The sequence below is a fragment of the Euprymna scolopes genome, chromosome 33 (genome assembly GCF_053919585.1).
Source record: "Euprymna scolopes isolate OS-2025 chromosome 33, ASM5391958v1, whole genome shotgun sequence".
Lineage (NCBI taxonomy): Eukaryota > Metazoa > Mollusca > Cephalopoda > Sepiida > Sepiolidae > Euprymna > Euprymna scolopes.
In genome coordinates this window covers 37,348,646-37,367,842 of record NC_136514.1, presented here as the reverse complement: position 1 = coordinate 37,367,842, position 19,197 = coordinate 37,348,646, and the positions used below count along the sequence as shown (strand labels likewise).

The 19,197-nt window shown below is 33.8% G+C and overlaps 1 protein-coding gene and 1 pseudogene across 1 annotated transcript in view; both read right to left on the bottom strand.

Annotated features, from left to right (window-relative positions):
- The window catches only part of LOC145258009 (sodium- and chloride-dependent glycine transporter 2-like), a 31,086-nt gene extending 27,736 nt beyond the window's left edge, over positions 1-3,350 (bottom strand). The window contains exons 1-2 of the mRNA XM_080115737.1: positions 3,220-3,350; positions 294-397 (exon numbers count right to left, since the gene is read on the bottom strand). Coding sequence (XP_079971863.1) covers positions 294-397; positions 3,220-3,255 — 140 coding nt within the window. The 5' untranslated portion in view covers positions 3,256-3,350. The remainder of the gene's footprint in view (positions 1-293; positions 398-3,219) is intronic.
- A 15,320-nt stretch (positions 3,351-18,670) lies between these two features.
- On the bottom strand, positions 18,671-18,788 carry LOC145258424 (5S ribosomal RNA; annotated as a pseudogene).
- Between the last annotated feature and the right edge of the window lie 409 nt (positions 18,789-19,197).

The window sequence follows — 19,197 nt, the reverse complement described above, 5'->3', positions numbered from 1 at the left end:
TTAAAAAATAGGAGGCTTTACTTTTTGAACGACCTTCGTATATTATATTTGTGCTTCCTCTGTCTAAATATCTGCCCGGAATTTAATTGAAAACAAAAACCTATACCAAGTTCAAATACAGCGTTTAATCTAATTAAATTTTACAAGCAATGGCATTCTGGTAGTTATTTTATATGCTAGCTGCTCATAGCCGGCGTTGCCCGAGAATTAAATTAATGTTGCTCTAATAATACATGCGTGATAGCAGTGATATTATTAATTTATTATTCGAATACACATCGTATTTTAATTACCTCTGAAAGTTGTTATGAAAATTATTATAACTGGATAATGTTACCAAGCAACCTACACCAAGTCCAATGGAATAAAATGTTTGGACAGCAGCATCTTTCCACACCTGAAAAATAAAAGCAATCACAGGAAATTAATTTAAAACTACATTCTTAATATTATTCTTTTTAATTATACATTTTTTTAGGTTACTAAAAATATAATTTTTAACTTTAATTTAAGTTCTTATAAATCAGCTTGGAACTAGCGGAACCTGTGGAAATGCCACAGCGGCATCTTTCATATATAAAATATTGTTGCTGGGTACTCTATGGATATTCAGTTTGAATGGAGGCCCCGCCATATTATTGTAGTTCTTTTGTTCAAACTATAAAAGTATTTATCTAAGTAATCTGGATAATGTAGTATCAGAATATATCTGATTATTATGGTTTATCTCCAATATCCTAATAGGAGTCTGTGAATATTCCCCTTTGTATGAACTCCCGGCGCGAACGGAGACCTCACAAAATCATTATACCATCTATAGGCAGAACAGATACTACAGTCAGGTCCTAGCCAGAAGACCAAGAAGGTATATTTTAGTTTTACGTACGGCCCCCCAAAAGAAGCGGCATTATTTTTAAAATTTTATTTTATTTTATTTTTATTTTTATTTTTTATATTGCGTCTTCGGTGATCGGGAGATCCTATTTATTAAAAACCAGGATAGAAGGTAATAACATATTACGAACATTAAATTCACGTATCTATATACAAATAATGTAATGTTCGTAGTATGTTATCATCTTCCATCCTTCGTTTTAATACATAGGATCTCCCGATCACCGAAGACGCAATGTAAAAAATAAAAATAAAATAAAAAAATAAAATTTTAAAAATGATGTCGCTTTTGTACGTAATACTAAAATATACCTTCTTGTTATATAATTTGCAATTTATTGGAATTTATTGGAATATTTCGAGGTTTTCCTTCTTCTAGACAAGTTGCACTACCAAGGGTTTAGAGTCTACTTTATCCAACTATTTCACTCGTAGTTCAGTTCGGCGAGATATTGGATCATTCATACCTTATCTACTAATGTTAGAGAAATAGGATTCACAGCGACTTCCGGTTAAGAACGCATTTCTTAATATTCACCTATCCAAATACTGATCTAACTTAACGAAGCTTAACTTTGGTGATTTAACGCGAGCAGGTTATTCAACGTGATATAGACGTTTATCTCAGAAATATTGCGTTTTTGAAATTGTAAATTACGTCATTCGCAGAAGCCTCTTAGTCGTATGTTAATGGGACACACGATTGTCAATAATGACGACAGCCCCACACTTTCTTCTTTACTACAAACTCTCACAGACATGATGTTGCTAGTCTCAGTCTTTTCTACAAATACTATATGGCATGTGTTTCTCAGAATTTATTCCTGCTTCCTTTGTTCCAGCTCGTTTGACTAGCTCTTTGATTACAATATTCAGCAACAATTCAGTTGGTTGGTTGTTTTTTCTTTTATTGCATATCAACTCTTTTTAGGTTATTTAATGCCAAATCCAAAGATTTTTGAGGATTTTTTTTTAATAGAATATATTTGTTGTTTTCAAGTCCGTTTCTATTTAACCCATAGTTGGAACTCTAACAGGTACTACCACTCCGGGCCAGAGTGGACCTGGGAGCAATGGCAATTAAAGGGTAGCTCCACACTTCCCCAAGCCCACAACTGGGGCCTCACCACTGGATATAGTTTAAGGTCATATTCAGGACCCAACAATTCAGTAATTATTTTTTACTTACGGAAGACTACTTCAGTTTTTCCCATTTCAGCATCATATAATAAATTAATCCATCAATTTGCTGCTTTAATACCTCATTGTAATACACCTTCCTATTCCAGTAGCTTCCTTCCAATGACCACAAGGTTGTGGAACTCTCTTCCTGCTCACAATTTTCCTTCTACCTACAGCCTTGGTCTTTTCAATGTCAATAGGTATCTTCTGTCTTTGCAATAACCAGCGTTCGTTCTTGTTAACTTCTTGCATTAAGTGGCTTCATGCCTTGTCTCGAGCGATTTCCATAAAAAAATCATGTTAATTAAGAATCTGGTAAGAAAAAATAATTTGAGATTATATTACATGGTGGAGATGACTTAACAAATCGTCCTATACTGTGACTTGATAAATGTTTGATAAGTGCATTATTATCGGCGCTGAGGATGATTGTCTCATAGTCAACTGCATCTTCAGTTTACTATCTTGGATTTTAAACGCACCGGGTGACCTGCAAATAACTGCTCTCGAATAAGGAACAACATCCGTATTATTTGGATTCTTCGGATCACTGTTCTCATCCTCAGAGCTATTTTTACAACGTTTTGGTTGATGTAACCTTCGATATTCTTCAGTTGTGTCTTGTTGAACTCGGGAAGCTTTCTATCGAACTCAGGAATCTTTCTGTTGAACTTGATAATCTTTCTGTCGAACTCGGGAATCTTTCTGTCGAACTAGGGAATCTTTCTGTTGAACTCGTGGATCTTTCTGTCAAACTCGGTAATCTGCACGAAGTCGGAAGAATTCCAATTATACGAACAATCAATCCATACCTCCCCAAAAATTCAGAAGCATAATGAAGAGCCCTTTTATTACGATTCCTTTGTTTATTAAATTGCTCCGAACAGTGGTAAAACGTTATTGCTCTTTAAGTATACCAGAGAGCGAATGTGCTTCAAGAGGTCAAAGTAGTAACCGTAGCAAATGCGCCCGTCTTCGCTGAAACTCATCGAGAAAGAGGAAAGGTATGGCGGAAGACAGCTTTGTTCTCATTCGCATCTGACACAAACTTCCCTCGACTCGGGCGTAGAAAAGACTGACAACTCACCCCACGCCCCCTAATTATAGTATTCAAACAACAATTCAGTAATTAATTTTACTTACGGAAAACTGCTTCAGTTTTTCCCATTTCGGCGTCATATAATAAATTAATCCATCTTTTGAACCTGGTAGAGTAACGACACGACCGAGCAGTACCGCCAGTAGCACATAAGGTACGGTGGCAGTCACATACACAACCTGAAATAGAAAATTCCGAAAAGGAAAATTACATATTTTAAAACACATTGGAACAGGATATTAACACCAGAACAACTTTATTAGATGAGAAGACGTGCGCTTATTATGGTATATGCTAGAGTCAATTATACCTAAAGGTTTTGATTTCGATTCTTAGGAAAGAACTTAAAAACAATTAACTGATGATATTGGGTTGAGAAGAATATATATATATATATATATATATATATATATATATATATATATATATATATATATATATATATATATATATATACGAGCAAACAGTTAATAAAACCTGTTAAAAAACACTTTGAAATGACTTAAAAACATATTTAATCTAAAAAGGAAACTCTAGATAAGTGGATAGTCCTTAATCCGCGGAGTTTCGAAGAAATACTTTCCTTCTCATCAGACGGTAGGAATTAGCAAAATGCGGGATCAGATTTTGCATGCAAAAGTATTTGATGAAACAACAAGTAAGTCAAAGATCTTACTTGATAACAAAAAAAGTGAAGCAGAGGTAATATGGTGAAGAAAAAGATGATTACACATGAATGGATAGTCTGGTGGAAGCTAAATAATCTAGTGACGGTAAAATCCAAATGTATAACTTCAATATATATATATATATATATATATATATATATATATATATATATATATATATATTATGTATATTTAGGCAGCATTTTATCGTTCAAACAAATGTTATTGAAGAGCGCGAAAATGTTCTATTATCTTCCTTTTCATCTCCAATCTCCGAGTATTTTTCTTTGTGTTTTTTTTTTTCAAAATTGTATATGTTGGATCCATAGCGAGCGCTTTCGACAGAGATACCTCGATCAATTTCAGGCATGTTGTGCTGTAGAAATTATGTTTTTCCTTTTCCTATATATATATATATATATATATATATATATATATATATATATATATATATATATATATATATATATATATATATATATATATATCACATATCACGGCCACGGGGTGACTTATTATGAATTAGGTGGGCGGAGTTTTTTTTTTAATTATAATATATTAATTTATTATATATATATATATATATATATATATATATATATATATATATATATATATATATAGCATTGTATATATATATATATATATATATATTTATATATATATAGCATTGTGTATATATATATATATATATATATATATATATATATATATATTTAGTCTATTAACATTTTTCTCGCTTGCAAAACCTTAGTGTTTTCTATCATGATCCTTCTGAATACAGAATGATGTCAGCCATGTTTTCCCAAATGTTATGATATTGAACTAGAGGTGGAGAGTTAATCTTCGTGACAATGTGTTTGTAGTATAGCCTAATGAGCAGTTAAATTGGTAAATTACATTGTTTTTAACAAATTATTTGTCTACGAAATGCTGTTTTTTTTTAGAATACATTTTTTGTCGTTGATTACGGAAATATATATGAATAGTTTGAGAGTTTTCTTGTTTATTACTAGTTTGATTCAAGTTGCTGATCGATAGTTTTATTTGCTTATCTACAAGAGATGCGTGATGAAAACTTGAATAGTTCGACTTACTATCTTTCGAAACTTATAACTACTTGAAAAATGTCATTGAAACCCTTTTTTTCAATAAAAGGAGAAAAGACCAAATTTTAAAATAATATCAGGTTTAATAGCAAAATATGCAATATTTGTTTTTTTAATTGGTTTTCTTTAAAAAAGATTTCAAGAAAATCAACGAATTTTAACTTACTTCGAATATATATATATAAATTCCAAAAAAATCACTTACCTCTAAAAAATACTCAATGGGTAGTTTCATTCTTCATTGTTAAGAATTTATGCATATTTAAATGTTATATTTCATGTCCTTTTTAAATAAAATACCTTTTTAAGCGAGTATTAAAAAAATAGCGCGACATTAGATTTTTCAGAAGTGTAATAAAGGGAGACAAATGTCTCCTTTTATTTGAGTTAAGAACTACGGTGGCATGTAAGGGTCAAACTTAATCGTCCTTTCTATTACTGGCTGTAAGCAAAAGTTAGTCAACATGGGCCGAATGGGTGAAAAATGATCCCATTTCACTTATCAGTTTTTGCCGATAACAAAATTCCACTCGACCGATTATTTATTTTTTTTATTCTCTTAAAGACATACATGAGTTTTTTATTTAATATATTTTATTTCGTCTTTATGGAGTGACTTTTTTTAATCTAAAAAAGACTTTGAATGAAGCAGAAAAAATTGTTGTAGGCATTCAATTTTTTCAGAACAAAATTTAAAAAATGTGAGGTTTCACTTAAAAAAAAAATCAACGTGTTTTTTTTTTTAAAAGAAAGGTTTTAATGTTTTTACTTTGCAGGTAAATTTGCACAAAACTATTCTTTTTTTTTTGTTTTAAATTAGATTATTTTATTTATCGATCTTTTATCTTCAATTTGTGATATATAAAGCTGAGGTGAGAAAATTAATTATTTTCATTTTAATTTCAAAATGGGGGGGGTGAATTTAAAAAACACGTTTGTCTCGAGACAAATGCCTCTTGCTACTAGCTTTATAAGAAGCGAAATAGAATTCATGCGCCATCGCTTGACTGAAAAGAATGGAACTTATAAAAAATAATTTTTAATACAAAAATTCATTGTCTATTCTCATATGGCCATTTCCCAGCTTGCAGACTTAAATATTTTTTCGTCAACCAACAGTTTCTCTGACATCATATTGAAGTAATTCTAACGGACACGTATCCATCGTTCGGACCAGTGGCACAATCTGAGAGTTTAGTGGATCTAATTTCACAGCGTGACCAGAAAACTATTGATAAAGACTGTTAGACAAAACGCTACTCTCATGACCTAAACTGACCCATACTGCCATAAATCTGGTCACAATGGTGGCAACGTGCTGAATATTTACCGGGCAACGCCAAAAAGTTGTGCTGATCGACGATTATTATTATTCAAGGCAAAAAGTTTTAGAATTATGTTTTAGAATAATCAAAATATTTAGAATAAATATCTATTTACATTTAATAACCAGGAATGTTAACTTGATGTTACCTTGACAGATGGGATTTAAGCTAACGATAATATAAACAAAGATACGTGACAAAAACCAAGTAAGGATCTTTATGCTACGTGTACTAATGACGTAATGGAAAAGGTAGGTTTTGAGACATAACATTTTAGTTACGAGTAAGACCAGTACGATAGGCAACGCGTTACCGGAGGAACAGGGATTTTGGACTTTGACGCCCGTGGAAGTGGAAACGGTGCGACTTAACAAGATGTATTCGTATACAAAGCGTGCCAACTCTGAAAAGGAACCCAGCAAGAATAAATAAAATATCCATGTATAATTCCAGCGTTGACGTTTGCACTTCTCGGAGAAAAACACTTTTGATTTCAGGACGCATGAAAGGAAGATTTGAGATAACGTGTCTTTCGCTGGTGTCTCTATCAACAATGATGTTCGTCTCTTGTTTAAACCGTTGTTAATATAAAAAATGTTAATATACGTATTCACTACTCAACAGACAACAGAGAACCATAAACAATCACAGATCAGAACACGGTTAATACGATTATAAATATTACATGTATTATCGTAAATACACACTAGACGAATCACATTTTGAGTAAAGTTTATAAACATTAGAAGTAAAGTTTATAAACATTATAAGTAATGTTATAAACATTATGAGTGATGTTTATAAACATTATAAGTAATGTTTATAAACATTATAAGTGAAGTTTATAAACATTATAAGTAAATGTTTATAAACATTATGAGTGATGTTTATAAACATTATAAGTAATGTTTATAAACATTATAAGTAAATGTTTTAAGTATTTAAGTATTTAAGTATTATAAGTAAAGTAACATCAATAAATGATATATAAATAAGAAAATACTTTCCTTTCCCGATGTTTTGATTCCTTTGGATAAAGCGAAAAATATAAGTATCCATGAAATGGCAAAGCACAATAATAAAGGGTATTGAATGCCGCCCAGGTTTTCAACTCCATCAGTGATTCCCAATACATGATGCCTTTAAGAAAACGATAAATAATAAAAAAAAAATGGATTAATTAGTATTTAGTAATTTTAGATTCTTTTCTTTTTTTATATAAGACAGGAAATATTCTGTTAACTTCAGTTTGTGTCAACCGTAAGTTACCGACTGATCTAAATTCACCAGAAAAACTTCAGTATTGATTCTTTATAATCAGTGGGCCTGTGCGTGCATGCTTTTTTTTTTTTTTTAGTTTTCTTCCTTTGAAGATTCTAACGCTCGGTATGGGTTAGCCAAACCAGCTGGCAACATTATCCTGCTTTTTATTGAAACCAACCGAGAGCTCTTTTTATTATCCTCGTTATTCCCTTAAGTGGAATTGTCTGGATCTCTTTTGCACTTGATTCACCAGGAATATTAGTTAGGTAGGATTCCAGGTTCTTCTTCATAAGCCCCGTGGCACCTGTAATAATAACTGGTATGATTGATATCTCTCTAAGATTCCAGTTTCTTTTCATATCATACATGAGACCTTGATATTTGGTCTGTTTCTCTCTTTCAGCTCTGTTCAGATCCCCATCATTAGGGACATTCACTTCAACCAAGGTTGCAACTCTCTCTGACTTATTCCATATAACTGTCAGATTTTCAAGGAAGGTGGCTGTAGGGATTACATGGTCGTAGTGTATGATATATAAGTCATTTCCAACTGTTCTTTCAGCTTGATGTTCCCAGGAGTTGCTGCTACATTGGATGTTTAATTTTTTACAGATGCTCCAGTGGAAGTACTTACATACTCCATCATGTCTCGCTGTATAGTAGCCGTTCCCCCAAAAAACCTTGCAAATTGATACTAGATGACTCACACGTTCCAATTCCGTGTGGCAGAATTTGCATTTGTTGTCATTAGTAAGTCCTGCAATCTTCTTGAATGCATTGGTCATCCATCCCTGGTCTTGAGCAGCCATTATAACTCTTTCCTGGTCGTGGTGGAGAGCTCTCCTCTTGAGCCAGTCCAAGGAACCGTCTTTGTCTGTGTATTCCTGGGAGAGTTCCCTCAGAAAATACTTTGCACGCTAGTGCTGGTGCCTCTCTTGAAGGTTCTTTTGGAAGGTCTCGGTATATTTTTGTCGACTCTTTCTTGCTATTTTCGTGGCAAGCTTGTTCAGTGTTTTTGCCTCTTCCGTGAGACAGCCCTGACCAAAATGTTTTGCCAGCTGAGTGACTGATGTTGTTCTTCTGGCTTTTGTCTCTTGATGTTCATATCCCATTGAGATGTGTGTGTGTGTGTGTATTAGTGTGAATATTAGTTTTTTTTTAAGCATTGCTCGCAAATAAGTATGTAGGTATTTATGAAGGTGATCGCAAGGCAGAAACCGGAATGGGTAATAAAAACATCGAAGACAACATTTTGTGGATAAAAATCTTCACAATAATCTATTTATTTTGAGATAGATCTTTCGCGTATTGTATTGGTAAGTATGAGACTCACTGGTAATATTATGGCGGCTGGTGAAAGATATTTTGATATTTCGGGAAGAAGCTTCTCCTTCTCAAAAAGAGTAAAAAATTTCAATCTGTCTAAAGGAAATGAAAATATCCAGGATTGTTGCCACTCTGAAAATAGGGCTGTACAAAGATAACAGGATCGCACACGTAAACATCTAACAGAAATTATAAACATTGTATATGTATTTAAAAAAATTCAAGTTAATTCTTGTTACCTATCTATTTTTTACCTATCTACCTACTATTATATCAAAGGAACTTTGGGTGTGTGTGTGTGTGGGGGGGGAGATTCGTTCCCTATGGAATCCGAAACGGCTGGGACGATTTTCATAAAATTTGTCACAAATGTACTTTATGTATCTGACGATAGGTTGTGTATCCGCATATCTTTGAAAAAATCCGATCAAAGAATGTTCTTTGATATGATAGGGGCACGTTAGAAATGAATGTTTCTGTTTGGAGCACAATTGAACTATGATACTTGATCTTTTCATTTTAAACATAAATTCAAACCATTACTACAGCACAACTAGTAAGATCAGGCATATAAAATCAACAGTATTTTTTTATATGACAGGAACGCATTCGAAATTAATGTTTCTGATTAGAGCACAATTGAAGTATGATACTTGACTTTTGCATTTTAAACTTTAATGCAAGCCATTATATATAAAAATAGTTATATAAAATCAACACTAGGTTCTCTACAGTGCAATGTAGACTTCAATGCATTGTGGAGTAATTTTCGGATTCTTAATCATGCCCAAATGCATTTTATTTCCTTTTAGTGGATTGATATTTGCTATTTCTTCTGATGAGTTAAGGGTAAAAAAGATTCATTGATTCATATAATAATTAAGTGAATGATTTTGTGCTACGAAACAAATACTGTCAATAAGTGTAAATGTCAACTGAATTAAAGGAATTAATTGTAAGATGGTCAAAATCATGAAATTTGGAATGTAGACTTTTGTTTTTCATTCATTATATGCTCTGTAATTACATTGAACTTCTTAAATAAGGATAGTTATATTTGTTATATTTAAAAAAGAAATATAAGCGAATAAAAAATATTTCCACAGATATATATATATATATATATATATATATATATGGGGGGCGTGTGGGGGGGGGAAAGGGGAGCGTGTGTGGGGAGCTCCTCAGAGGCTAAGGAATGAGGGCGGATAGTTGTATATTTTGGTTTCGATTCCTGATATGGCACACAAGTTATATATATTTTTTAGCTTTGATCTCACTACCATACATAAGGTTCAATGAAATAATCGATAGCGAATTATCTCTATAATAATAAATACATAATCTGCATGGATTAAAATATCATATTTAAGCATATCTTACGATTGGGCAACGCCGGGCGGCCTTCTAGTCCAGATTAAAACTGAAAATAAATTACTTCAACGATGAATAATAATAGCATTTCGCCCAATATTATTCAAATCGCTCTCTCTCTCCCTCCCTCCCTCTCTCTCTCTCTCTGTCTCTCTCTCTCTCTCTCTCTCTCTCTCTCTATATATATATATATATATATATATATATATATATATATATATATATATATATATAATATTTTTATTTATATAGATAAATCTTACATATTCGATACACTGACCATGCTAATGTTTCGGACAAATTGGTTTGCAAGAAAGCAAAAGTCATTCATCAGGCAACGGAAAAAGTTTTTTTTTGCCACCGAAGCCATCTGGTTCAAAAATGGAAGAAGTGAAATGTATTCATTATTTATAAATATTAAAACGCTAAAATTTAAATGACAGGGGTGACATTGAGTGACATTTTAGACTCAAAATAGAAGGCGATACATGGAAATAGAATATCAAGACTTAACAGGATAAACAGGAAGAGTAGAACGTGATAAAAAGGGAAAGGAAAGGGCAACGAAAGAGAAAACTAAAAGGAAAAAAAGAAGAAAAGAAAACAAAAAAACGAAAGAATGACGAAGGGGTCAGCATGATTACATCACATTACTATAAGGAATTTCTTATAGTAATGTAATGTAATCATGCTGACCCCTTCGTCCGTCTTTTAAACCGCTTTGAACTTGTATTCCAATATTAACAGTGCTTATTGTTTAAAAGTGAATATTATATCATTTGACACGCATGCGCGACGAGCGCCTACTCTGTAAAAATCATTAAACCATTAAACTTTGGTTCACCAACATTTGAAGGCGACAAGCATAAATGGATTACTATGAAGAAGATTCTGTTACGAATCGAAATTTTGATTGTCATATTAAAAAAAATAAAAATCCGCACTTCTTTTGAGGCTTTTTAAACAGTTAAAGTATGAATTTGTATGCCGTATTTTGGGGTAATTGCGCCAAGTTCGGGGTAATTACACCAAACCTAAAAAGTGTCCTTCTGGAAACCACGCTTATAAGGAGCACTTTTTTTAGTTGGCGCAATTACCACCGGATTTGGTGCAATTACCTCGACGTACGGTATATATATATATATATATATATATATATATATATATATATATATATATATATATATAGTAAGGTGATTGATAATTTAAAATTAAAATTAAAATTAAAAGTCTGTTTCATGAGAAGGAACACAACAAAGTCAATAATTTGTACGATCGTTTCGGAAAGGATGTTTTTATTGAGATAGATCCAGTACATCCAAAAGTCCAGGACAATGATTTTGACATATAGTTTTTTTGGAAACAAAGTCTCCTCATCCGCAAAAATATTGGGGGGGGTTATAAAAGACACTATAAATAAACCTAGCATTTTTTAAGTAAGGCAGATGTACCTGGAAAATATTAAAATACAAAGAAAATGGTTACTTATTAATGTTGATAAGCAAAGTAAGATGAGTTGGGGATAAAAAGTAGAATAAAATTATAAAGCTGAATTTGGCTTAAATATGAAGTTATAATAATATGTTTTTAATAAAATTTAATAATTATATATATATATATTAATTTATTTACCTTCTAATTGTTCGCCTTTTGAAAACCGTAATTATCGTCAAAAGGCGAACAATTAGAATTTCTTTGTATTTTAGTATTTTCCAGATACATCTGCCTTACTTAAAAATGTTAGGTTTATTTATGGTGCTTTTTTATAAAAAACAAAACCTACCGAATATTTTTGCTAATGAGGAGACTTTGTTTAAAAAAAACTATATGCCAAAATTATTGTCCGTGGCTTAATGTCTATCACAATAAAAATATCGTTTCCGAAACGATCGTACAAATTATTGACTTTGCTGTGTTCCTTCTTATGAAACAGATTTTTAATTTTTAATTTTAATTTATCAAACACCTTACTAAATATTAAAGTAGCTAAAGGATATTTGCTTATCGAGCTTATTATATATCTGCATGTGATTATAGCGTAGTAAACATAAGTAGTGGGAATTTTGTAAATTGGATTACTTAGGAGGATGGTTCATCAAGAACTTGTTTACGTTGGACTTGAAGACAATCAAATTGCACTGAGATGGAGAGTAGACAATCGAAAGAGATTTCCACAAGCATGCAGTTCTAAGAAAGAAGCTTTGTTCATAATGAGCACCCACTTTTTGGCCACAAAGCGTTCAACCAGACGTGTCATCTCTATAATTTTTGCAAGTTTGGCGATCAAGGGGGGGGGCATAATAAATACAATTTTTTGTGGTGGTGGAGTGGGCTGGAATTACATTTGAAACATAAAATAACTTGATTAATTTTTATGAAACCATTCTGTACTTTCACCTCACAATTTTATAAACAGGACGAACCCCAAAATATGACAAATTCATTTGTGGGGGTGGGGGTTACATTAGAAATATAAAATGACGAAAAATTCAATTTAATTGTTTTTGGAATTAATTTTTAGTAGATCTTTTTTTCTTTTTTTTTTTTACGATCGCACGGGCATTCGCTGCTATTTTTATTGAAACAAAAGTTGTAATGAGATATTTTTTTAATTATTTTGTTTTTTTTGGGGGGGGGGGTCTTTCCAGTGCTCGATATCCGGAGAATAGTTTCTTCTCTTTGAAGCCCTTCTGTTGAAATATCTGGTGGAGAGGGTATCACATACTTCTTTTTGGGGCGTTTACATTTACGTGTTTTCATCCGTCCTTTATTTTTGTTGTGGGGGTATCCACGTTGCCCATGATGAAAATGATTAGTATAAAGGTGTGTTTCAAACGGAACTTCATGTCAAACCAGGCAACGCTGGGTATCCATGCTAGTATATATATATATATATATATTTGTATATATAAGTTTAGTTGTTAAATTTAAATTCTGAAAAAACAACATATAGACACATATATTCGACTCGCTTACACACACACACACACACACACACATATATATATATATATATATATATATATATATATATATATATATATATATACACGCGGGTGTGTAATGTATATAATCAAAGACAAATAAATAGAAACATTAAGAAATCCCCTATACATATTTTAAATACACCTCTCTTTCTAAACAAACATAATATAAGGAATACCCGAAAAGACTAAAACGAAAAATCACAATACTAAAATCCAAGAATCCAAAAAATAAATATCAAAATAGAATGAAAGCACCCCTACACTTATTTCAGAAGAGCAAGTCCCCCCTCCTCACACATACACATTAGTAACAACCTCGGATCACAGTCGCCTTCCTAACGAAGCAAATAACCCCAAAATACTATAAAACAATATACACATTCCCAAACCAATAAAAGCAAACACACACACGCACACAAACGCGCGCACACACACACACACACACACACACACACACACACACACACACACACACACACACACACACACACACCCTACCCCACCCTAAAGTAAAAGAAAAAAACATTAGCAGAAAGAGAGAGCGACTACAGCCAGGTCAGCGGTCTCCCTCGACAAGCACAATAAAAGAGTAATAAAAATTGAGCATGCCAATGAATAATAAACACTTACAAGCCTCCACCCCTTGGAAAAACTTCAAATTAACTACGAAAATTGACACTTTTACATCTCCAACACATTTGAAAATAATTTCTGACGAGGACGCTTCACAGAACGTCTGAAACGCGCGTAAAAACGATTTCAATGACTTAAAAACATTATTACAATGATCCAAACAAAATTCTCAATGAAAAACCAAGACACGGAATAATAAAATAATGTAAAAAAATACACATTGTTGGTGACTTCTCCCTTATTTAAATATACATCTTTCTTTCGTTGGAATTTCTTAACCCATTTTATATATATATATATATATATATATATATATATATATATATATATATATATATATATATATATATATATATATATATATATACACGCGTGTGTGTAATGTATATAATCGAACTTACTTCCAAAATTCTTCGGATGCTGAAACTGGATTCGGACCAAAATTCGAACTGTTGGAATTGATGAGTTGTGTTAAATTTCCAATCTGGGTTTCATTATCGGATTGATTGGTAAACCGACTTCGATTCGGGTTCACTACAGTCTCGTAACACGCTGGCGTATTCCATGTATTACTGCAGTGTCTCCACGGCAAAACAGGGAACATAGAATTATAGAGATAATAAAGGGACCAGGCTATAATAGTTGTGTAGTATATGGAGACGAAAGTAATAAGTATAACGACGCCGTAACCAATACCTGCCAAGATATAAAAAGTGAGCAATTAAAAGTAATTTGTATTATATATATATATATATATATATATATATATATATATATATATATATATATATATATATATATATATATATAAACATCTTAAACAAAAGCTGGGTATCAAAATCTAGGCACTCTAAAGAAAATCTTCATATGAAAATCTGGATACTTCTTCGTTATTGTAGCGAAATCCGACAGCCGAAAAATGGAGTTTTCATTAAAAAAAAAAAAAACTACTTACGTTTTCGTTAATTTCAACAATAAGTTATCTACCTAATTGTTAAGTCACAATTTTCTTCTTTTTTTATTACAAAGGAGTCACTACTTATCAAAACCTGGAGGCCACTCGAGGATAAAGGATAATAAGCGTACAGTAGTCAATAAGAAAATGTCAAAGTAATCCTTAGTAATGGAAATTTGATAAAATTGGATTACTTAAGGGGACAGCTCATCAAGAACTTGTTTACGTTGGACTTGAAGACGATCATATTGTAGTAAGGTGGAAGCAGGATAACGGAACAGAGTTCCACAGGCAAGCAGTTCTAAGAAAGATCCTTTGTTCATGGAATCTACGTTTAAGTTTAGACACAGATGAAGAGTGAGGGAAATTGTTGATAGCGGTTTCAGCTAGACGAGTGTTTTGTGTGAAAGTCAGAGGGGATATAGATTGGAGCTCAGACGAGCACTTGCCATGAAAATAACGATAACACAGAGATAGGCTTGCAACGTCTCTTCTATGGGAAAGAGGTTGAAGGGAATAGAAAAGGCACCCCCACTTGGCAATGAAGTCTATTTTGAACTCTGTCAAGGCAGGATAAGTGTTTCTAGCAGCTCCTGCAACAGTACTCCATCATTGGATGTACTTGGCTCTCATACAGATAGAGAAGTGTATCAGCAGTGAGATATCTACTGGAGCGGTGTAACGATCCCACGATTTTTCAGCAGACTTGGCAACAGATTTGATGTACATTCGATCTCAAATAAGAAGTAAAGGACAAACCTAGAAGCTTGTCAAAACATGGAACCTCCATAAGACGAGAGTCATTCATTTCAATTGATGCCAGACGGGGATCAGAGTGCTTATGATGTAAACATAGAAGGTTAGTTTTAGATGCTGTTATAAAGGGAAATAACCGAAAAGCAAGGATGTTCCCGGTCTATAGTTAGCGCAAATCGCTGTCGGACATGGAGGAAGCAAAAAGTGGAGGCCATAACCATTAATAGCTTATCCCAAGCATGTCGTGATATAGGGACTGCCACAATCTGCATTGAGAAAGCAAGCGAAGTTATAACGCTTGGTAGAGAGAAAGAAGTATGTGCAGCTATTTATATTTAAGAAAAGGATATCTCTGCTACGTTTAACGACAAAGAAAGGGCCTGGACTGCGAGGTAGAAATGGACCGTGATCGAATCGCCAGATCGGTTATGCAGTACCATTCCAGAGTACGCAGTTTCTAACAAGAATCGGGCTGCATACGAAGAACTTCAGCTGTGGATAGATAACGGCTGGTTAATACCATACGCACAAGAACGTTTAGAACCACATAAAAGATTAATGCCGCACATGGCTATTGAGCAACCGACTAAACACAAAATTCAACCCGTGATGGATTATTGAGAATTGAATCAGCATGTCAATGCATTTACCGGGAAGGCAGACGTGTGCGCTGCTAAACTACGACAGTGGCGTCAGAAAGGAAGTAATATAGCAGTACTGGTTTTGAAGAGAACCTACTTATAGATACGGGTCCATAAGTCTGTACCCATTTCAGACAGGGATAATCAAGAGAAAACGACACTGTTTGATACGCTTAGGTATTGGCCTAAACGTAGCAGCCTTAATAATGACATTAATATCATTAAAACTGTTTTTATGCAAGATGAGACCACAGTGAAAGCTACTTCAGCTTACATTGATGACATCTACGTTAATGAAAACATAATGACAATGAGGAAGAAAACGTAAAATTCCAGGATGACCATGATCCTCTGCTGCCTCTGCGAATGAGCTCAGAAATGCTGTTTACGGAACCAGAAGAGGAAATTCTGGAACGTGCCGGTGGCGATGACGGTAATGATGAGGAAGATGGAAACGAGGAAATGACACTTCCAATTCCACAAAGAAGTATACGTCGAGGGGGAGGGTGTAATAGAAATCATCACTATCGCAAACGACATCGTGTTTGCTTAAGCTGTAAAATGACAGCAGAAAATGTAGAAAAGAAAAGACAAGCATAATTTTGTAGGTCGCTCATTGGTGAACGTATGTCACTAATTTGCATATGTACACAATTGGTAACTGTTAAATGAGACGAATTCTAGAGCAGGAGAGTTCAGTTGAGATTTTGTTGGACAGCTTATAACGAGAACAAACGGTGGGAGATAATATCGAATACACGAGAATTTATTGCAAGTTGAGGAAAGAAAGGAAAAAAAAAAGACTTTCGTGCGTTGTAACACTGCCAGTCTTTTTTTTTTCTCTTTCCATTTTATTTTTATTTTATTTTTCTTCTCTTTCGGCCGTGTCGTCATTTCTCACATTAGCTGTTGTTGATGGGGCCGTGTACGGGTTCAAAAATATAAAATTAAAATGAAATAAAACACACTGCGACATATTATGCAAATAACAGTTGCACTCTCGGTGCGTGCACGTGTGTGTGTGTGTGTGTGTGTGTGTGTGTGTGTGTGTGTGTGTGTGACATCGACCCTATACACGCTATGATCCATATCTTAGTTATCATTTACCGAGGCCTCTTTATCATCGGTTGATCAATTCATTTCCCTATCTGCTTCGAGCTCTGACCTTCGATTTACTGTGTCCAACTCACAACTCTCGTCAACACTAACTGCCGTCAACCCTCGCAACCCTAACTGTTGCAAAATCTATCATCAAACACCTCGAACTGTCCGTAAAATAACTATAAATTACCCATCGTCCGGTCCTTTTGTCCGAAATTACCACCACACCTTGACCAACAATCCCATTTTTTGCTTCCTTTTTGTTTACCCTAGTGAATAACTTCCTCTCCATTTTTCTGCTGATAGACCCATTTTCTTTTTTTATTATATTCTTTTCTCTTCTTTGTTAATTCGTCGATAGTATCACAATCTTTCGCTGTTTTGTGTTGCGAGCAATCAAATAAATAAGATAAAAGCGATATCCGAAGCAATACGATAAGTGACCACGGATCGGATGCTGAAATTCTCCGATAACTCAAGCAAAACAAATTACTGACCACGCCCTCCGGAACCTCAGTTATGTTAGACGTCGTTAGAAAGAAGAAAACTAATTTAATTTGCATCTATTTTTTTTAGCAATAATCGTGATCTGTGTGTGTTTCGTCAGTCTGTCAATCTGATCACTACCGAACATCTTATAACAGGAAACAATGAAGGGCTATTCTGAAAGATGATTGAAAATGGAGACGAATGTATTAAACATACAAACCTGAAGACTGTGATTTCAATCTCTTTATTCAAAAGCAGTACATTTTAATCTTTTCTTTAATCTCACTCAAAAATAAATGTCGCTAACCAACATCCGAGTAAGAAGCAGGTAATGTAAATAGTCCATCGCTTAAATATAAGTAAATCTTTTTAGCAACATAATAGCTGTATCCGACACTTCGTAGAAGTTCCGGTTCCTGGTGGTGTAAACCTTTATAGACCGGTTGTTAATCCTCTGTTGCAGTCACTTGGACGTCGATGTTTAGTTTTTAGGAGAAGTTTACCAATACACACAAGTTGGAACATTCACAAATAGGGCTAGGGATCTCTTTACTGTAACAAATGTGGATTATCTTTCGGGGGAAGAGAATAGGAGAGACACAGATGCATAGACAGATAGATAACATCTAGCTACATTGTCGGCAACCGACTCCAGCCTTACCGGAGCTCTTCGGAGAGCGACCATGTTTCATTATCGCCTGCTTGTCCATATCTTCCTTCAGTCTTGATAGACAATTGATAACTCCTTTTAAGGGTAGCTGCGGGTGTAATTGTGAAGCAAGGGTTGCGCAATCTTCACCACACCTCTCCTGAATCGACACTGCTTGAGTCCAGGACGACTGAAAGATTTGCTGAGAAAAGCGAAGAGGGCATACAGCACCTGGAATTCCCAAATAATCGCCCATTTTAGTACTGATCAGGTTCAACGTAGCTTAACTTCGGTAATTTAATGGAAACCAGTATGTCAACGTGATTATGCTGTACGCCTGCTTGTACTATTAGCTGAAAACAGGGATTTTTTTTCTTTCTTCAAGGATTCATGCGGTTCTGTGTACCTCCGTTAATTTCTGCCCTCCTATCCGTCACTCACTTCTCCATTCTCCAAATAACTACATTTTGTTTTGAAACAAGCTTGGGTTAAACGGATTCTTTGAGAATTAAATTTTTCGGGGTTACAAAAAAGGTAAAATGAAAATTATAAACTGACCTTTAAAAAAAGGGCACATAACCCAAACTTTAACGACTCCAAAATTACAATACTGTGAATACGATAACTCCATAAACATCAGTGGAACAGCAGCAATGAACAAAAAGGTGAAATAAGGGACCAAGAAGGCACCTGTTGGAGAAATGAAACAAAGCACAAACATGTTTAATATTCTTCGGATGGACGCA